Consider the following 20,953-nt stretch of genomic DNA (forward strand, 5'->3'; position numbering starts at 1 on the left):
GAGGCAACTACAAAAGACAATACAGTTTCATACTTCATACCATCCATGTTAGGTACTCCGTATGTGCATGCATTTAGGTAAGGAGGAATGAGCTAACGGGCTGAGAGGTTAGCCATATCCAGCTGATACGTAGACCAATCATATGACGAATCCGATCAGGGTCTGCTGAAAAGCATTGCCTCCCCGCAGTCCCGACTGCCCGATTCTCGCTCCGCGCTGGAAGGCAAGACCTGAGGCGAGCTGACAATACAAATGGCAATCTACTGTTTGCAGCTGCCAGGTTGCTACCTTAGGTACCTTAGGTACCTAACCTACATGGAAGGTGGGGTTGAACCAAGTCTCGGCATAACAGGACTTCCGGATTCCGAAACCATACGCTACCTAAATTCAATTTTGATTGGGAATCCACAAGGGCAAGCTTTTTTTTTTTCTCTTCTCTCCCAACTGCCCCTCCAAGAGGACAGGAAGAGGACAGGACAGCTGTGCCAAACCGCGCGACAAAAAAACCTGACGAGGTCAGCCGTCCAGTGCCAACAATACCTTAAATCGATGGTCATCAGGAGTTAGACAGATATCTTCAAATATTTGTTTGATCTGATATCGAGGCTGATTGATCGTCAGCCTATATCCATCGTGTCTTCCTCCCTTTCCTTTACCCTTCCATTCACTTCTCTACTCCGCACCTTTCGACCTATCGCAGCTAGCTCTGCGTTTCTTCCATACCGCGTGCCTAGTTGCACCACAGTCTATATCTCCACTCGTACCTACGCCAAGCGACGAAAAATGCCTCCCAAGAAGCAAGTTGTAGAGGAGAAGATCCTCCTCGGTCGTCCGGGGAACAATTTGAAGAGTGGTATCGTCGGTCTTGCCAATGTTGGCAAGTCGACCCTGTTCCAGGCTATCACCAAGTGTAGTCTTGGTAACCCTGCCGTAAGTTGGGGCTCTCGTATATCTCATAATCCAGCTAACCGGGTACGAGTAGAACTTCCCTTATGCCACCATTGACCCAGAAGAATCCCGTGTCTTGGTTCCAGACGAGCGGTATGACTGGTTGTGCAAGAAGTACAATCCCAAGTCGCGAGTACCCGCGCATTTGACCATCTACGACATTGCTGGTCTGACGAGAGGCGCCTCAACCGGTGCAGGTCTGGGTAACGCTTTTCTGTCACACATTCGAGCTGTCGACGCTATTTTCCAAGTCGTCCGATGCTTCGATGATGCCGAGATCATTCACGTCGAGGGCGACGTTAACCCCGTCAGAGATTTAGATATCATCGCAGAGGAGCTGCGACTAAAGGATATCGAGTTCGTCGAGAAAGCTATAGAAAACTCCAAGAAGAAGACCCGCGTGGGTGGTCAGAGCTTGGAATTGAAGAAGGCTAAAGAGGAAGAAGCCACTATAGAAAAAATCCTCGCGTGGCTAAAGGACGGGAAAGACGTCCGGAAAGGCACCTGGACTCCGAAGGAGGTAAGATGAATTTTTATTCCCCATATTTCTCCCATTTACCATGATGAACAAGGGCCATAGCGCCTGATCTAATCCCAGCTCTTCGAATGCCTCAACAATACAACGCAGAGCGCATACTGTGATAAAAGAATTCTCTGATAACCTAAACCTCTTCAAATATTATCACTATACCTGCAGGAAAGCATAGCTGACATATGTCAATAGGTCGAGGTCATCAACACCCTTTTTCTTCTTTCCGCAAAACCAGTAGTATACCTAGTCAACTTGTCAGAGAAGGACTATACTCGCAAGAAGAACAAGCATCTCGCCAAGATTGCTGAGTGGATGAAGGAGCACGCCGCGGGCGATCCTATTCTACCCATCTCGGTATCATTTGAGGAGCGTCTCACGCACTTCGGCTCTGATGAAGAAGCTGCCGAAGAATGCAAGAAGCTCGGTATTGAGTCGGCATTGCCTAAAATCATCACAACGATGCGAAAGGCAATGAATCTTGGTAGCTTCTTCACGACCGGTACCGACGAGGTAAGGCAATGGACCATCCGGCTTGGTACCAAGGCTCCACAGGCTGCCGGTGTTATCCACACGGATTTCGAAAAGACCTTTATTCAGGCTGTAGTATACAATTTCAACACACTCAAGGAATTAGGTGACGAGGCCGAAGTCAAGGCTAAGGGTAAGATTATGACCAAGGGCAAAGACTACGTAGTAGAAGACGGCGATATTTTATTGATCAAGGCCGGCGCTGCCAAGGGCTAGAGAGCGAATATAGATATATCCAATGAGTATAAAATCTATTGCTATCGAGCAAGGTTGCAAAAATAAGCGATACCACATCTGAGATGAACGCCTCCATTTACCATTTCCTCTCATTTCCTCCCCTGACCTACGAACCTAATAGAATAATCTTCTGCACAAGTTACCGGAATTCTTCACGCCAAACCGAACTATACATTCAAATGTGAAGATACAAATTACCCTTGATTCAGAGAAATTCCCTGCGCTTCCAAGTCGTCCCTGAACTCGGCAATATCGTATGCCAGGGGCAGGAACTCGCGGAGCGGCATGTCAAATAACCGCTCAATCATAGCCGCGGCGTGCTCGGGTGCGTCCTCAACAGACGTTTCTAACGGCTTGTTTTCGTTCTCAAGGTATTCATTAAGCGCCTCCCTGACCTTCTTCGGGTCCGTCGGGTCAATATCGACTCCTCGTAACTTGACGACGAAGTTTAGCGTGACCCCGGTCATCTCCAAGAGGTCTACCAAGTTGTTTATCATCTCGGACCGCGCGATCGGCACTTCTTCGCCTTCTTCGTCTTCTTCGGCCTCGTCTCCGTCTTCTTGCTGTTCCTCCTCTTCCTTAACGTCTACCTTCTCGTCGTTAGAGACATCATCGTCGGAGACATCGTCGTCAGAGAGGAGTTCGGTGATTTTCCGCTTGGGTGCAGTCAGCCGCACCGACTCTTTTTTCCCCTTCTCCGCCTCCATCGTCTGGTAGTACGCCTCAACTTTCGCGGCGAACTCGGCCTCCTCGTCAGAGTCGGAGAAGTCGGGGATGTGGTTGACGGGCTGGTCGGGGACGTAGGGTGGGACTTTCAGGGGCGGCGTGTTCGGAGACGGGGTTTCATAACAGAATTCATTGTCGTTGTAGTCTCTGGGGTTTATTGGCGTGTAGTTGACTTCGGGATATCCCTTTTCTTTCTCGACGGAGGGCACGGGATTATCCGCGGTAGATGCCTTGCTACCTGTGTCTGTAGCAACACGAGCGCGCTTGTGGAATTTACGTGCTAGCGACATGATGATTATAATTATATTAGGGCGATGGTTACGAGTTCTCTTCGCGGGTCTAGAGTGGGAGGTACGAGTGAGCTTGAGATGTAGAGAAACTCTTTGTCCTGACTTTGTGAAAGAGTATGCTTCTCGATTGAGAGATTGGACGTGATACTCATATATACATGAGTAACTGCCTACTGTCTGTTCTTTGTCTGAAAACGGTAGGATTCTTTGACTTCATTACGATTCTTGCCTACGGTTGCTGGAACCCCACTAGTATGTGGCGGGATACGCATTCGAAAGATCCCAAGTCATTCTTTTACAGGAATGCAATGTCCTACGCGTGCCTCAACTTTTAAATTTGGAATGTCTCCGTTTGGAAAATGCATTCGTTACCCCTTACTTCACCATCCACTTGGTATCATTAGACCACGCAATATAGTTCATATTATGTAAATCAGTCTATTTTTTATAGCTACACTACCTGTATTAAGCATCGCGTGGTAAAGAAAATGTTCCATGCTTCTAGCATATTAGACCCTGTGTTCTCACTTCCTATTGTCCCATTAACTACTCCGGTGTAATCCCCGCCCACAGTCGTGCTAAGCTGCAATTTTACTTTAATTAAGGTAGTTAGAAATACTTAATAAAAGTACCTACCTAGATTGTGATTGTGAATTATGGTTGCTGAGGGTTATCGTATGTACTATTCTATATACGCCATATATTAGCATTCACAACCGAGTTTCTCCAATTGGCGGCAAAACGTTACGCAACCACAAAATTATAATGTATGTGCAAATCTAATGATCTGGTCATTGGGGGAGTATTGAGGGAAATGCAAAAACATAGACTCATATGACACGAGTACCAGGCCAATTCATCATCGTAATTAACGACATAACCTCCTGTTGAAATGCTAGTTTCCCCCCTTAGAAGAAGCATCCGGGAACAGACAGGGTTAATCCAGTTACATGCCCGCAACCATCCCACCAGGTAGAGTCTCAACCCCTAGTACATTGTTAGTTCAGTGATAAAACACATGTATTAAAATTACTTACAATCGTCGATGTTGTCATCGGTAACAACTCTTTCCTTGCTGCATGCGTTCATCGCCTGAGTATTTTGGGTCTTGAGCGTAGAGCAGTTGATGTAACAAGGCTGGTCTAGAGCACGCTGGAGCGCATCACCCTGCCATCCGAAGACATAGTCACCGTGGTTGCCATAACCGGTCCTGTTTAAGAAGTATAATGTTAGACTGGCTCTAACTCCTAGGGGGGTTAGTTAGCAACCTACACATCACCAAAGGACCAGACAAAAGGCTGAGATCCATCCTCAGGCCAGTCTTCCTTGTTGTTGAACTGTCGAGTGTCCCAGTTGACCTCGTAAAAGAGCTGGCTCATGCGAACGGGGTGCGATGCCGGGCAAGGTCCGCCTGTCTCGAAGGTACCGCTCTCGGGATAGGCCATATGCGCCATGTGATCGGCAGAGTCAAGATTCTTTCCATCCCAACACGTGGGGAACCTTAGCGCCGTCATTATTCCGTACGGGCAAGGCTCGTTAGGGAAGTCAAGGATCTGGGGGTCGCGAGTGTTAATGTCCTGCAGACAAGTGTAGGTAAGCTGACGGAAACGCTCCATCTCTTCGCGGGAACGAGCGTTGACGTTGCCGATGTACATACGGAAACCCTAGAAGCAGAGTATTAGAAAATAGAGTGTCTCCTCTCCCTAAAGATATATGATGTTACTAACAGGCTGGAAAGCTGTAACTTTAGAGGTCTGTTGGAAGTTGTAAAGGCCATCTTGCATGTAGTAAACAGTCATGCCGGCATTGACACCGTCAAACCCAGAGTTAGCCATCTGAGGAACTCGCTTGTAAGTTCCATTTCGAGCCTTGAAATACAACACTGCCGTCCAGTAGTTTGAAAAATCTTCGCTGAACTGGCATGTAGTGCAGGTAGACTCGCCAGGCATATCCTTAGCCGGGTCCATGCTTGCGTTGAAGGAATTCTAGCGAGGTGTTAGTTACCCAACAGCACCACTTAACAAACTAGAGCCAATGTTATGGACTAGGAGTAGGTACTTACGCCTCCTACAATCTGGTGAAGATGCGGCGAAGGAATCAACCCGGGATTAACTAATGGATCAAGACGGTCAACAACCAACTGGGCGCAAGGGAAACGGATGAGAGCATGGCTGGGCGCGAAGAGCGCCAGCGTGGTAAGAGAGAGCCACTTCATCTTGGCGCTTCAGCTACAAGGAGTTAAGATGATTTTCTGTTAGTTGCAGCGAGGTAGTCAGTGTAACAAGAGGACGGGTGTTGATACAGCATCTTTTATAAGGGCTCGAGAAAGCCTGATGACAAGGATGTATAAGTGCTGGGACCCGTTTCTCCAAGTTGGGCTTCTAACGACTGGGTCATGAATGCGTGGCGATTGCAAGTGTCCTCTTCGGGGAAATATCCAAGACTGATAAGATGTAAGACCATGGAATTTGTCATTGACGGCCCGACCCCTTGGCTAGGTACTACGGTTGACGCCGAACTATACGATGTTTAGAAACCCGAGATAACACACTGCCTCAGCCGTATATAGTATCCTACCAGACTTCTGGTATAATATGCAACGATGGTCGATCTATTAATCTACGGACATCGACAATTCCCCTAACTTCTGGGGCCATGTGAAAATGATAGCAAATCCTTTCCTTAGAGGTTGAAAGGATTTTACTGACCTTGCTTGAGGCTTCCAACCTTGCGTAACTCTAATACATCCGTAATTACACAGGGCGGTAATCTATTAATAACATTGGCGTAGACCTTGGCTCTATATACACCGGGTATATGACAACCTTTTCTTACGGCAAAAGTCGACAATATACCCAACCAATGAATGTGGTAGACATCGTCTTCTGATTGGCTTCTTTAGGTCTCCAGTTTCCCAAAAGGGATGTCCGGTCCCAACGTCTGAATAGAGTCTGACCGTATCCACGAGATATTATAGCCAACCTTTAAACATTTTCTTATCATGGTGGACGTAGCCATGGATGCGGGATGACCCCCATGGTATTTTGTGGAATCATCTGTTGAACGTGGCCAGTTCGTAGACGCCTTGTCTTGAGCATGTCGATCACATAATAAATGGGCAAGGCCATCTCTGTGATCCCTCCGTTAGACCGCACAGCAACATATTTCTTTAGAGACTTGTCAGACACGTACATACGCACTGGATATACTCTATCATATATCCACGTTACTCTATCAGCTATGAGGTTCCCTACTTACAGTGCCCTCATCACAGGCTTATTCACCCCCGCTGCCTTTGCAGCATTCGACCAGAACCGCGGAGGTGCCGTTCTCAAAGCTCCTGAGGGCCAATCCTTTACCTCTGTCACAGGAACCTTCACCGTCCCCAACCTAAGCGGAACCAACAAACTTTCGATATGGGTTGCCATTGGAGACACTCTCGAGCAAGACGTTGTTCTCAAGGGCGGTGTCACTTATTCTAACGGCCTGGCATCCTTCGCCGCCTGGTACCCAGACAACGAGACTGACATCACGAGTGCTGTGCCTGTCAGTGCTGGGGATTCGATCACTGTCACAGTGTCAGTCTCGGATCCGGACGAGTCTACGGGCACTGTCATCGTCGAGAACACGACTCAGAACAAGAAGTCCACTCAGACATTGCCAATTCCCGCCAAAGTACAAGACCCAAGCGCGCTGACAGCACTCGCCGCTGACTGGTTTGTCCAGGCCTACCAAGAGGCTGGGGAGCTAGTCCGCGTACCACGTTTCGATACAGTCACTTTCACCAAGAGTAGCGCGACCCTCGCGAACGGAACCAGGGTCGGGCCTACAGGAGCCGGAACCTTTGAGATCCAGGGCACCAGCGGGCAGATCTACTCCAAAACAACGGTTTCCGCCGATGGCATTACGATTCGCCAACAGCAGCAGTAAGCGGGCTGTTCATACTTGCTTATTCTTGGGGATATCGAAAATACTTTTTTAGAATAGCTTATAATGTATATACTCTAGAATTCAACTTAAGCTACATACACTCTCCAACTAAAAGTTGACCGAATGAATTTTTAACAAGAAGCCCAAACCTGCGTCGAAGTTGTATAAACTACCTACCTCCTAGCGCGTGCTGCAACTATGAGGTCAACCCCATATCTCCTGACGCGTACCTCATGCGGCAGCGATATATTAACGATAACAATCTAGATCCAGCATGGACCAACGGTTATTTCAAAAACCACGCGCCCAGCATCACATGTTGACATGGGTATATCCAGCCTCCCACGACGACCGGGTTAAGAAATACCAAGCCGCTCCAGAGGATAAAAGGAGTGAGGAGGATAGAGAGAAAAAAAAAACGGCACACAGACGTCATCTTACCCCAACTCCTGGCTGATTAGTCGCGAACTCGGGTAGATAGTCCCGAGAGAATAGCCCCGAGTGTGCGAGCGAGGCGAGGCGAGTGGTATGCAGGATGCCGGGTAATATAAAGCAATACATGTCTACATCGGCGAATAGGTAGACGCCAAAATCCCACTCGTATAAATTGCAATTGTAGTATCTATAAGTTTACTTAGTATATATTCCCGCATATATTATAGAAGGTGTTATGTGAAAGGTATCATGATAACTACCTACCTACCTACCTAGCCCATGGTCGTTGCGCTGTAGTTTGTGTTCTGTCATGCTGTTAAAAGTACTTCCAGCCGACTTATCGGAACTGCCAACCAAAGATGGCTTTCTCGAATGATCAGAGTGTAATAGTACGTCTTTTACCATATTAACTTGCCCAAACACTCCATGTGCTATGTTTCGTCCCTAATTCTGGTCACGACAGCCCCAAGAAGAGTAGGGGTCCTTGATGTAGATGGGAATAATTTGAACTTGAATTGGAGTCGACTTCTTGGAAGTTAAACTGAGAAATATAGAGAGACCTCAACTATATAAAACGGGGCGGAAACGCTTCGCCTATAAACTACAGCTGATTCCTTACATTTATTAATACTCTATTAGCTTATTGTTTAACCCTTCAACTAGTCATTATACTTGAGATCTTGGACGGATAGTTTAACTGATTTGCTTCAGTATTAGAAGTAACTAATGCTTCATTCCCTGGATATCTGGGGCTGGTAATCTAACCAACCAAGTAGCCCAACCCCCCGCGTAAAGCCAGTGTTCGTCAATCATGCCTCATTTCTCATCCGCTTAAAACACTGCTTCCACAAGATCCAACGAACAAGGATTGGAACCAGCCAAACCTGCTCACCCCCCCAAAAAATAGAACTAAATAATAATTAATTAACAGCCACCATACCGGACACCTCTCTTTCCGAGCTCCTTCCTGCCTACAGGCTCTTCTGGGAAGACCCACCCCCTGGCGCGTTTCGCTTCGCGCTTCTCTGCGAGCTGCGGTTGAGGCATCCAGTCATCTCTTGGAAGCGCCTTTCTTCTCGTCCCCTCAGCGGGAGCTCCTATTTCTGCCTTCCAGGTGACTTGGCCGTTAAGACCTAGGCCGTGGGAATTGACGCCATCATCACTGGCCATGATGCACAGGCCCCAGAGTGCAAGACAAGCAGTTAGGGGGATCTCATCACTCTCATCAGAAACTGAGTCGGCCGTCGCAGCAAGCTGGACACTACTGACTTCTAGGTAGCCAAAATGCGGGGTGCCCTCAGCACCGTTGCGGCAGACAACTAGCTCGATTTCAGTTAAGATAAATCCATAACGTGTGCCGTGCTCGCGCATTACGTGGTGTAAGTGAGCTAGGCCTCGTAGGTACTCGACGCGCTTGATGTTGCCCTCAACACGCATACCCGTGTTAAAACGGTCGAAAGATTTGACCAGTCCAACCACGCGAGCTGTAGGCTTACCACCGAAGATTGCTGCTGCGGTAGAGGACTCGCCAGCAATGTTAGCCACGAAAACGTGGTCATTAGATGAAGTTGTGGTAGCCTTGGTCGAAGGAACAGAGAGCTGGACAGGTCGCTGGGAAGAAAGCCCAAGGGCCGAGTTAAGCTTAGGGATGTAGTAAGAGGCGTAGATTGCATGGAGTGCGGCTTCTGTCTCGGGGTGACGTGCACCAGTGGGGGGCTGCTGGAGAAGCGGCTGCGGGACTGGGCAGTTCAGGAGACCAGATGCTCCGGGAAGGGAGAGTATTGTACTCAAGTTAAAGCTGGTCCATGATCGGATTTGGCGAACATCCCACCAGAAATGCTTGGTATGAGGGTCACGCATTGGGAATGAGATGGTGCGCACCAGAGACGGAGCAGGGTTGGATGTTGTGAGGTAGTTCATGAGAGTAGTGGATGGGGTTGGATCAGGTGTAGGGGTGGAAGAGAGGTTTAATGGAGAAGGGGCGCGAGGCGCGTAGCTATAGAAGAACTGGTCGTTCTGGGGCTGGGGAACAGCTGGAACGTATGATGGCATCTGGCGATAAGTAGGAAAGCCATACTTCTCAAGCGTTGCACCATCGAGGCTGACGGCTGAGGCGCGGCGGGGCTGGTTCATGCTATCCTGAGGGAAGGTGATGGGAGAGCATAGAAGCGATTGAGACATGGTATTTTGTTCGTCCTGAGAAGTAAAGAATGCGTTTGAGAAGTGATTTAAAGTCTCCGGGTTAGTATAGCTCCGGGTATGCGAAGGGCGGAAGCTTGGGCGGCGGCTAGGCTTTGGGGCGGGAGTAGGCGATGTCCTGACACGCTTGGCGGGCGATTCAATGGCCTGGTCCTGGGAGCGAATCTTGGGCAGCAGAATGGGGCCATGTTGTCGGATTGGCGGTGGTGAGCGGGACGGTGTGGTGACCCGTGTGCTAACCGAGTCGGAGGGCGACGTCTCGGTAGTAGAACAAAAAGATCCATACGAGCTTGAGCGAGCATGTCCGGGATGATAAGAAAATTCAAGCAGAGATGGTTCAAAATTGAAGCTCGGTGGCGTGACGGGCTCGCATGAAGGGAATGTAAAGTCAAAAGACATGTCTCCTGCCAGACTGTGTAAAGGAGTATTAGTTATTACGTCTCTATAATAAGAGCAGAGATCCTAAGACTTACGTAGCCATGTCGATATTTAGATTTGAGTGTTCTTGTCTGCCTAGACAAGAACTAGACGATTATAGATTATAAAGTGAAGGTGGATAGGAGAGCCGGCTCCTGAGTATTTGGTAGAGGGCAAAGCACTGGTGTGAATGGAGGCTTGATGCTGTGAAGCTAAGAGAGGAAATTCAGGTCGTGAAGCCAGCGGCCTGCCTCGAAAAAAATATCTAATAAATAAGGATGAAAAAGAAAAGCTGATCCTATCCGACCAGAGAGTTGATACTGAAGAACTAGAACAGAAGAGAGACGGAAGGAGGAGGAGGACCGGTCCTCTTATCCTCGAGATGGATACGGCCGGGCCACGATGAACCGGGATGCCAATCAGCTCGGCAGAACCAGCCTTGGGCTAAACGATGATGTATTTTTCAAATGCAAGAATGGCCAACCTGAAACATGGAGAAGGAGAATATAATTCGGATGTAAGTAGCGTAGTATGTGGGAAATCGAACAGCCTGGTCGGTCCATACCTAGTCAGGGTCTTAGTAGGTTGGCGGCGGGTTGGATGAATGGGCTGCGTGTAAGTGGATTTGGCTCAAGGTGAAGTTGGGCCGGTACGTACCGAAAATAGAGTAGCAAAGTGGGTATACTTAACGGGTGGATCCCGAGTAGTCCGCCCCGCCTTGCACCGCTGTGCAGCGCAACGCAGCGCGTACAGGCTCAGGCTTAGCACCACCAATCTCTCTTAGCGCGGAGTAATAAACAGTACATTATACCGTAAAAAGATAATCGAATTTACACGTTAGGATCAGTTTAGATCGGCGTAGAATGGGCGGCTAAGCACAGTGTAGGTATTTATTAGATTTAAACTTATTTTTCCCTTGCTCAAAAGAAAGCCAAGAGCTTATCGTGGCTACAGAAAACAGGCCTATCAGATCTGACAGTCCGGGATCCCTTTACGGACCGTAGATCCTCAACTGTGAGTGGACAAAAAAGCTATTGTCTCTTTTGCTCTTCTATATTACTACTTTATACGGCATGTAGTTAAGTCAAGTCGGTACAACGTTCCATTCTGAGATGTCCCCATTGCCCATTTGCGTAGATACCTCCTTAGGTACCTAACCTATGGATAGAATGTGGGAATTCTTTTCTATGTTCTCGTAGTTTTCGTAGTTTTCGTAGTTTTCGTAGTTTTCGTAGTCTAGTCGCTTGTGCTCGCAGTTGAATGCAAGGCCATATTAGAGCAAATTAAGAACAAACTAATCCGAATCCCGACAGTGTGACTCATATCAGAAATAGACACATGTCCCATCGTGCATTAGTTTGGCTTGTGGTCCTTCGATTGTGTGGAGCAAGATGCATCCCCGGGAACAATCTCTGCATGTACCTGCAAGACGTTAGAACGCGTCTGCAATCTATCATTCGACGCGTGAAGGGCGTCATGATCGTGAATGGACGTGGTTGTACGTCTACTACTACATACGACCGTGTCTTTTACGTTGCTATGCGTTGCTATAGCGAACAATATCACAACACACAGCCACTTGTTTCTTGCCCTGATACTCTACTGAGCTATAGAGCTCGGTTCTAAGATTCTACTTATTTCCACGACATCCTCGCGATGCATGCACTTAGGCTTGCTGCCATTAGACAATACCAATAGGGGACATAGTAGAGGACATTCTCAATGCGATACGGCAAAAAGAGGCTGCGCGCATGAATTTCTGCTACCCAATATCACAACCGCGCACTCCGCCACAGGAACGTTGAAGATCCGAACTCCTCTTTTTCTTCTTCAGCAATAATTCTGCATACCTACCATATAATAGATCTAGGGTATCCAGGGTATACGGCATTCCCACTCCGCGCTTGCGCTTGATTAACGAGATAGATCTGTTTTGCCGCTCGCTAAGATTAAATTGCCAACCGATAAAAATAGTAGAAGTAAAATGAAGCACTGACCGAAGAAGACTGATTAGGTAGCGATCTTATCTTCTTTTTTGGTAGGAGTGCGGGCGGCTATCGATGGTTGGGCGGCAATTAGAGATTATCGATTATACATATGTAGGTATGTACGTATTGTGGGGCTTAATTTTAAAGGTGAGCCAAAATGGCGCACGGTGAATATGAGAACATGCATTTTTCTATATGTCTTCCGTATAATAGGCGGCAGGTAGGTACCTACCCAAGTTGTGTAATAGTCGGGTGTGTGTACTTGTGTACCTGTGTAAATCTGCAAACCTGGAAATCAAAACCACAATAACCAGAGACGAGGCAAGGCAAGAGGACCGCCGAAGATGGTCCTATTGGACTTGATATACTGGGGGTAGGTAGACTTAATAGGCTCACTTAATTAAATAAGACCAGTTATCAGATGAAGAAGCACTACATCGCATCAATTGAAACAGCAGCTTCAAGAAGTGTTCCAGAACTTTTGCGAAGAGGTATTGAATGATTATTACTGCCTCAGCGGCTATAGGCACTGCCAGGTCACCATCGTGTAAGTCTTCATACGTATGATGATCCTCCTTCCTTATGCCTTTATCGCTCCGCCCTACGAGATGAAGTTTAGGTAGATATTTGTCGATTATTCCGTCAGATTCCTTGACGAAGATCTTCGGCGTCCGAGCAAAGCCGTAAGCGCCAGCGTAAAGAATGAGGCGCGCCTAAACATGATCCGATATCGTCAGGCGTCAAAGGCAAGGGTTAGGTACGAAGTTACACGAGCAATTTCTATTGCACAGCCCCTCCCGCCCGGCGCGTAAAATGCCACTGCCACGGGCTGCCACAAAATAGCAAGAAATGGAAACGTCCCTTCCCTTTCCCCCCCCAAAAAAAGTCCGGACGCCCACGCCCAAAGCCACGGCCCCGCCCCCGCGACTCGCGGCTCCAAAAGAAGAATGGCGCACAGTAAAAAGTTTCTTGATTTGCGGGTCACCAACGCGCTCGTGTGCATTGTAACTAAACTGTAACTAAACTTATAGCTACAACCAATCGGCTCACGACATGTTGTTACCCCACGAGAAGTACCTTCTCAACCGCGTCCAAGATGGTCTATTGGCCAGAAGGTTGAAGAAGCCATACCAAAGGGCGGGCTAGAAGAACAAACCCAGAAAAAAAGTTTCGTTTCAAGTCTTTTCCCTTTCAGGCTTTTGTTTCACATCTACACTCCCGGGACCATTCTCGTTCGCTCATAGCGACCCTCCCGGCTGCTGTTCACTGTCTAGTCTATCTGCATCTGCACGCCCGAGTGAGTGAGTCATCTTTCCCGGCTCTCACATCCAGATGCATCATACGTCTGTCTAGCTTTCTGCACGATAATCATGATCGGTGTATGATTATGACTCTACAAGCTTGGCTAGATACCTAGGTTAGTGTATTGAGATATTGAGAAAAATGCTGATCTAGTAAAATCTATGATGCTTGCGGGACGACGATCCGTCTCTGATCCTCGATGTAAGTGGAAAATCAAGTGGCTGGGAATGACTTGTCCTCGCGACCTTTACACACGATGTGTTTGTCTTAGATCTTGACCCTAGCTTATCCAAGTTGTGATTTTGCCGACCCTTCGGTACTTGTGGGATATTCAGAAACATTAACAACCTAGGCTATGAGAAATCCTGCCTTTTGATCAATTGGTTATTCAGCACAAGATGCCGGGATATAGTAAATATGGTATCAACATGTAGCACATGACAATGCTAAGCTTTGTTTCGTTTCTGCGGTCGTTATTCTGCGGCCCGTGTTTAGACTTTTCTGCTTCCCTTGACCTGCGCCTTACACGCACGTATAAGAGAGGCCTGCGCTGTCTGGCCATCGACTCGGCCGAGGCGAAACGCTCATCGATGATCCGGTCCGTTTCAAGTAGCATGGCCGCCTTCAAGCAGCTGAAATCAAGTTTTAAATCGTCGTAGGCTGTATATAATATGACAATGGGCTGCCTCCCTTTTCTTATATGGTCGGTCGGTCGACTCTGTACGATGGATGTACCGATATTAGGGTTGGCTTGAAGTATGAGAACGGATACATGAGCATCCGAATGGCACGCGGGTATGGCTAATATGGCTATGATAGTTGCATTAAGTCCTTGCTTGCTATTCAATGGCCACCCATCTAAGAGGACCCGGATTAACACCTCAGATCGTTGCCAAATACCTGGTCTATTCTAGAACGCCTCGCTCATTGTGCTAGGCTCGCTGCCTGCGGCATCATCGTCAACGCCGTTTTCCATTACTGCCGTATCATCGGGATCAATTTCCGACTCATGAATCTCATTGCTAAAAGTCGATCCTAAATCTTGCAGTTTCCGCTGCGCCCTACGAAGAGCCTGCAGTCGCTCACGCTCCAAGATGAGCATCCCTCTAGCGAACTCCCTTATGGCCCTACGGCCCATACGCTCATGCATATCTTCCCACCCCGCTAATTCGCTTGCTACCGTCTGCTGTGTGTATCGAAGCTCCTTACTTAGAACGTCTACCTCTGTCTGGGCACGCCTTGCTTTTTCTTCCCTCTCCTCATTGAGACGCTGGCGGGTTTCATCAAGTAGCCCGAGTGGCCATCTTGTCGAGCGCGAGACGGAGCTATAGTTGCGGTCTATTGCCTTGCGAGAAGATACTATTTGGGTTACAAGCTGTAATGGCCGGGATAATGATGAGAGCATGGCTTGTATAGTAGATTGAAGAGCTGAAAAGGAACTATGAAATAGATATGACGGATTAGATTGCGGGGGAACAAGAGCTTGAACGTAAGCGTCAAACGCAGAGATATGCGTTTGAGGTAAAAAGGCAAGATTATTAACGTTTCGTGAAACCAAAGTCGCTGCATCATAGAAATCTGTAGACATATTAGTACTAGATAATAGATATGAAAGTGCTGTTGTTATTACCATTTGTGACGACGCCAATAGCATTGGTCCTTCGCGCAACACTCTTAGTCGAATAATTGACACTACGGACCATATCTCGGGCGTGTTCCACAAACTGTTCTACTTCGCGAATATCTTCTAGAGGTTCCAACTCATCTCGCACTTTCTCAGCTCTCGTCTCAGCTTTTAGTCTGCTGCGTTGTTCCATCATGTCAGCTTGTAAATCAGGCACCAAAAAGAATTCCCATAGCATCTCGTGTGTCGCAAAGGTAGGATGAGCTAAAAGTATCTTAAGAAACGAATCAGTTCGTATTTGTATGTCCTTCAGGACGGCTCTGGAGGGCTTTGAAGGGATCTGGAATGGTGACCGTTGGCTTGTGACTTTCGGAATCCACGACGCTGGGTTCTCGAGAGATAGCAAGTGGGCTAGACGCTCAAAGTCTGTAAAAGAGCGACGGCATGTAGTAACCGTGTAACTGTCGTCATCTGCAGGGGCCCCCGACTTGAGAACCAGCCGAATAGTAGCATCTTCCACGAAGAAGGATCTAACAACGCCAGTGATACGTCCGTCCTCAGCAGGTGGCATGGTAAAGAGTGTCAGATCATCGATTCTATTCCGAACCTCGTCATCCTTTGCCAGTTCTACCGCAGTAAGCCCACGTAGCTCCTTCGCGGCTACATCCACCCTTGGATCCGAGTACATCACCCTAACCATCTCGAAGCGACCGTATTTACTAGCTACCATTAGCGCAGTGAATTTCCTATCATTTGTGGCGTTAACGTCGACGTCGCACTGCATAAGGATTTTCACCGCTAATTGGTGATCATTGATGATATGCAAGAGAGTGTTCCCTTTTGAATCAACATGCTCGTCTAAGTGAAGTGGCTGGCCGTCGCCCTGTGCACCCGTCGCTGCTTCGAGACCGGCCTCAACCATATCGTGGTAATTCTGGTGATCGTACGATCGACAGAGCGCGAACAATGGTGTTTGGCCATTTCTATCCTTTTGTCGCCAAGGGAGTAGCTTACCAATGCGGCCGATTAGGGACGGTGCGTGGAATAGGTAGTGTGCGACGCTGCGGCCCCGAGTGTCTTGCAGGGATAAGTAATTCCGAATCTGCAGCTCAGAAGCTGAAGCCATCGCAAAGTCTAGGATAGCATCAATTAACTCGGTGTGACCCAGCTGAACAGCAGCGCTCAGAAGACTGGTGCCTTCGTTATTAGTGTCGTCCAAAAGGGTGCTGGGTGGGAAATAATCTTCGAGTGAGAGTAGGTATCTAAGAACCTCTGGCTGCCCATTTTGGACCGCCATCATTAAAATAGATTCCCCAAGAGAATCTTCAGTTTGACAGAGCCGTTCAATTGACGTATCGCCTTCGAGGCCACTTCCCAGAGTAATAATACTACCTGCCCTAGAATGATACGAAAACTCTGAGCCACTTGACATGCTCCTAGTGTCCATAGCAACTCTCTTGATTTTCTTCATTGGGGGCACTGGAGAATCTTCGAGGGCCTGATTCTGAAATGGAAATACATGGCTCAGCCCCGATCCTCGGGAGTATGAGTCGGATGGTGCAAATGCTGTTGAAGACCTCCTAGATGAGCCATTAACCATACTCCAGCTGATTGATGGCGAACGACTCGAAACTGGAGGCATTGAGGGTTCTTCTTCATCAACATCGAAATCGATAGCATCTGGATCTGGGTCCATCATCTTTTTAAGCTCATTCATATCGCCTTTCGCAGCTGCATCCCAGAGACCTTTGTTCCGGCGACTCGCTCTTCGTAGGCTACTCGAGTCCGTGGAGAGGTATGAGAGTACTCCTTCAAATGTACTAATGGCATAACCTAACTCGCCACTATCTACATCATCAATGAAGACAAAGTGTTTTATATAAAGTAACCTGGCCTGGAGGTATTTCACACCGGCCCGAATTACAACGAAGAGGAGCAATGACACTAGAGTATCAGCGTTGACGGTGAGAGTAGATTTTTCTGTCGTAGTAGGTCCAGCATTTGGATTGGATTGTTCGGTCAATTGTGCGGCGGCTTTCATTGTCGATAACAAGATTTCCATCATCTCCTGTGGACACATCGCTGAGGACATTCTGCGAAATTCTTCGACAGCGTGGCTGAGTCTAACTGTAAGCCCATGCTTCGCTCTGGGACCACCTTCAATAAAGATTCCCAGTTGCGAAATATCGATGAATTCTATTTGTCGAATTTTTGCCTCAAGCTCGAGGTCCTCTGGTCGTCGCATCGCAGCAAGTCGAGGCCATATAAGGTTATGAACATTCTCAGCCACGTACCGTTCTATTAGTCGTTCAACCACCGGGCCAGTGAGATCGGTTGTCGCCCCAAGCATAGAAAGCTGCTGTTTATCAACACTTTGAAACAGATCGATAGCGCTCGTGACTGCTGTCTCAAGTGAAGCTCTCATAACATCCTCATCATCTTCGGCGTAGAAACTCTCAGTTGTTCGGGTACTTTCATCGTCGTCTACGCTAGCTCTTCGTACAGATAGGCTATTCGAGCGCACCTTCTTCATAGCTGTCGCTATAGGACCGTCTGGGATAGGATCAGGTATGTGTGTCGCAGACGGCGGAGGGGGAAGCGGTCTCTCGAAAATTGTCGTGAATTCCCGGAACAACTTTTCTAACCCAGGATGCATCTGCCTTGCAATCATTGGGAAATGGTTGAGAAGATCATGAAAACTCTTTATATCCTTCTTCCGCGGTGTACTCGGTTCGCCATTTTCAACAGCAGCAGCTCGCTTGGCCTCTGCAAGTTTAGCTTTTGCCATGCCTTCTATAAAAATAGCACGCGGAACCTCCCTGTCCACCCAGACGCCGACCAGAGGCCGCGAGATATAATATATTAACCATTGCCGCAGTTCGATGCTGTCGGCATACCAGAGAGTGTCATTTAGTAATTGTGCTTGGGAAAGTGTCTTGAACCCTATCAAGTTGGCAATTAGATAGATAATTAGGAAGAGCTAGTGTCGCTATCTCGAATTTCACTTACCTTTGTTGCTATATATGAAAGCATCCTTAACGACAACACTACGCCCATTCAAGGTTGAGTATTGCCTAGCCTTACCCCTCTGCTCGCGCAAGTTTCCGACAGAGTCCTTCCCTCCCGCAGCGGTGGCCGGACTGGGAACACGAAGTACATGGCTTCCCAGAAAATCTTCAGACCCAACAATGTCTGACAGAGATAGGCCGCTTTCGGTTTCGCGGGAGGTAAGGAAGAATTCGGTTGTCGGGACTAGAAGAATGTGGTGATGAACGGGAGTGCACTGAGTGACAATGGGACTGCCGGGCTTGAAGAAGGCGGCTAGGAAGGGATTCAAGGGTTGCATTCAAGCAATCGTCTCGTCTACCGGAATCTCTTAACCATGTCTCCTTCCCAGCTTCGCGCCAGGAGTTAGGTAAGTAAATTGGTTGGTGTGAAAGATGAAGCGCTGAGGGGCTTCGAAATTGAGTCTCGTCTAGCGCAGGGGGGCTTTTGAGTTATGAAGCGGGCAAGAGGCTCGAAATCCTATCCGTGATGCTGGGCGTAAAATCGACTCGGGTTCGAACTGGCGCGTTACAATTTCAAAAAAAGAGGTATGAAGGTAAGATAGGCCATGGAGATGGATGTTGCGCAATAAGGGATGACGACAAGCGCAGGCGCAAGGTAGGTACAATACATACATACATGTAGGTAGGTAGGTAGGCTGGTAAGCTTCCTATGATCCCTGGCACAAGGTCGTTGCGACTTGACATACAAGACATAACAGGCTGGGAGGTACCTGCCTAAGGCAAGATCACCGCGTATCTTACCCTTTTAGGTATGTATACCTAGGTACTTAAGTTATACCGATCTTTAGCCGCTTATTCGATCTAATCACAGTTGGTGTCACCTACCGTCACCTACTTACAGCTGGCGCAAAGCAATGCTTAGGTCCATAGGTATTGAACATAATCCCTTGTTCCTTTCTATTGAATACATAGTTGTTCCCTTTATACCTAACCTACAAGGTCACTTTGTTGCACCTAGTAACAGAAACGTAGGCCTTACTACCTCGCTCTCTCTTGTAGGAAACCGTTTTAATTCCTCTTCTGTTGGACACCATTCTATAAAATCCGTGAGCTGAAGATGATTTCTCAGCATGATACTAATATAGGTTCCGATCGTTCTATGCTGCTTCTGGATCCCTGGCGCCAACCAATCAGTCGTTCTCAATCCTTCTTTTTGATAGTCATCTAACGGCCATGACTTGCTACCCGTCTCTTCATCCACTATAAATCTAGGTCTTGACGGCGCTGTATATATCGGGTGCTCGATGGAACATACTAAGCGTCCCGACGACTTCAGTCCGATACCAATCTCTTTAATCAAACCAGCAATGTTCACGATATAGTGAAAAGCAAGTGAGCTAAAGACGACATCGTATTGACTTGCCGCCAATCTTAGCTCTTCCAAATTAGCCCTTTCGTATTGGATCTTGTCGTCGGTAGTCATTTCTCGAGCTCTTTCAAGCATATTTTCAGAGATATCAATCGCGCGAACAGATTCTGCGCCGCTCTCTCTCGCAAACCGAGAGAACCAACCAAACCCACAGCCTAGGTCAAGCACGGTGAGACCATTAAGATTCGGAAGCATTGATTTTAGTTGCGGCCATTCCGGTGCACCTTGGAGCCCTCTAACTTGGCGATCTAGCTTGATATAGTTCTCGAAGAAGTCTTGTCGGTCGTAAACGTTTTGAGGCATTTTAACCAGTGTCTGTTATTTGCCTTGATCGTATTTGTTTGGTTCGATCCTACTCCTCTTTGGCCTGTGATGCGTTAATGTGGAAGCATACCACAAGCGTAAGCATATTTCATACCAACCAAGCCTTGTGAATGAGGTAGCTAAGAGTATCATATATATGTAAGTCTTAACGACCGAGGTACTTGAGGTGTTCTTTACTTGATGACTTGGTTAAATATTGTGAGACAGATAGTATACCTACCATAGCAGAGGTGAGGGGTTTTAGGGAACAGTTCTATCCGGGGAATGGTTTCGTAAGGCGTAACGTTTTTATATATCCGATTTTTAAAACGTTTTATTAAAAGGTTTATTTTATTATATTATAATTATATAAAATATAAATAAAATATATTTTTTAATAAATTTATATTTATTTATATTAATTTATAAAATAAATATTAAATAATTTTATATAATTATAAAAAGTTAAAATGGTAATTATTAATACGGAAAAATTATAATTAAATATTTTAAGTTTTTTTTAATAAAAAGTTAAAACCTTTTTTATTTAATAATGATTATATAATGATTTATAAAAACTTTTATTTTTATTATTAAAAAAATATATATATATAAATAAATTATATTTTCGATATAATCTTTTAAATAATTTTTTTTAAATATTTTTAATATATTATTTTAATATTATTAATTTTTTAATTATTATTTTATTATTTATTTTATTATTTATTTTATTATAACGTATATATTTATTAATATTAATTAATATTATTAAATAATAATAATATAAATTAATAAAATTAAAAAAAATGTTATTATAATAATATATATAATATTTATATTATATTTTTAATAATATATATTAAATTATAACTTTATTTTAATACATAATTTTTATAAATTATTATTTGTTAAAATAACGGTCATGTGACCTCGCCACATGACCAGGGTTATGCTTATACACACCGCCCACGCATAGCCCACGCATTTATATAATAAATATCTTTCCCCACTCGGGGGAACCTTTCTTTTTCTTTTATCTTAATATAACCAATTA

The 20,953-nt window shown here is 46.4% G+C and overlaps 7 protein-coding genes across 7 annotated transcripts; 2 read left to right on the forward strand and 5 right to left on the reverse strand.

Annotated features, from left to right (window-relative positions):
• The first annotated feature begins 670 nt into the window (after nt 1-670).
• On the forward strand, nt 671-2,332 carry F4813DRAFT_274508 (putative GTP-binding protein). Its single transcript, XM_049240420.1, has 3 exons — nt 671-930; nt 983-1,468; nt 1,673-2,332. Exons 1-3 carry the CDS (start codon nt 784-786, stop codon nt 2,222-2,224), a joined length of 1,185 nt encoding a protein of 394 aa, XP_049103059.1. The 5' UTR covers nt 671-783; the 3' UTR covers nt 2,225-2,332.
• A 107-nt stretch (nt 2,333-2,439) lies between these two features.
• Nucleotides 2,440-3,261, reverse strand: F4813DRAFT_386501 (uncharacterized protein; the record flags this gene model as incomplete). The annotated part of the gene is made up of 1 exon (XM_049246428.1): nt 2,440-3,261. One exon carries the CDS (start codon nt 3,259-3,261, stop codon nt 2,440-2,442), a length of 822 nt encoding a protein of 273 aa, XP_049103060.1.
• A 772-nt stretch (nt 3,262-4,033) lies between these two features.
• F4813DRAFT_349505 (uncharacterized protein) lies at nt 4,034-5,823 on the reverse strand. The gene is made up of 5 exons (XM_049242180.1): nt 5,324-5,823; nt 4,989-5,246; nt 4,534-4,925; nt 4,299-4,471; nt 4,034-4,248 (listed from the first exon to the last, which is right to left on the reverse strand). Exons 1-5 carry the CDS (start codon nt 5,474-5,476, stop codon nt 4,208-4,210), a joined length of 1,017 nt encoding a protein of 338 aa, XP_049103061.1. The 5' UTR covers nt 5,477-5,823; the 3' UTR covers nt 4,034-4,207.
• A 461-nt stretch (nt 5,824-6,284) lies between these two features.
• On the forward strand, nt 6,285-7,299 carry F4813DRAFT_349508 (concanavalin A-like lectin/glucanase). The gene has a single exon (XM_049242181.1). It carries the CDS (start codon nt 6,376-6,378, stop codon nt 7,189-7,191), a length of 816 nt encoding a protein of 271 aa, XP_049103062.1. The 5' UTR covers nt 6,285-6,375; the 3' UTR covers nt 7,192-7,299.
• A 906-nt stretch (nt 7,300-8,205) lies between these two features.
• Nucleotides 8,206-10,891, reverse strand: F4813DRAFT_274528 (uncharacterized protein). The gene is made up of 2 exons (XM_049240421.1): nt 10,299-10,891; nt 8,206-10,237 (listed from the first exon to the last, which is right to left on the reverse strand). Exons 1-2 carry the CDS (start codon nt 10,304-10,306, stop codon nt 8,551-8,553), a joined length of 1,695 nt encoding a protein of 564 aa, XP_049103063.1. The 5' UTR covers nt 10,307-10,891; the 3' UTR covers nt 8,206-8,550.
• A 3,404-nt stretch (nt 10,892-14,295) lies between these two features.
• On the reverse strand, nt 14,296-18,615 carry F4813DRAFT_274552 (uncharacterized protein). The gene is made up of 3 exons (XM_049240422.1): nt 18,166-18,615; nt 15,163-18,099; nt 14,296-15,110 (listed from the first exon to the last, which is right to left on the reverse strand). Exons 1-3 carry the CDS (start codon nt 18,500-18,502, stop codon nt 14,443-14,445), a joined length of 3,942 nt encoding a protein of 1,313 aa, XP_049103064.1. The 5' UTR covers nt 18,503-18,615; the 3' UTR covers nt 14,296-14,442.
• A 372-nt stretch (nt 18,616-18,987) lies between these two features.
• On the reverse strand, nt 18,988-20,302 carry F4813DRAFT_349515 (putative methyltransferase). The gene has a single exon (XM_049242182.1). It carries the CDS (start codon nt 19,894-19,896, stop codon nt 19,165-19,167), a length of 732 nt encoding a protein of 243 aa, XP_049103065.1. The 5' UTR covers nt 19,897-20,302; the 3' UTR covers nt 18,988-19,164.
• Nucleotides 20,303-20,953: the final 651 nt, after the last annotated feature.

The sequence above is a fragment of the Daldinia decipiens genome, assembly GCF_022478715.1.
Source record: "Daldinia decipiens strain CBS 113046 unplaced genomic scaffold F4813scaffold_5, whole genome shotgun sequence".
Lineage (NCBI taxonomy): Eukaryota > Fungi > Ascomycota > Sordariomycetes > Xylariales > Hypoxylaceae > Daldinia > Daldinia decipiens.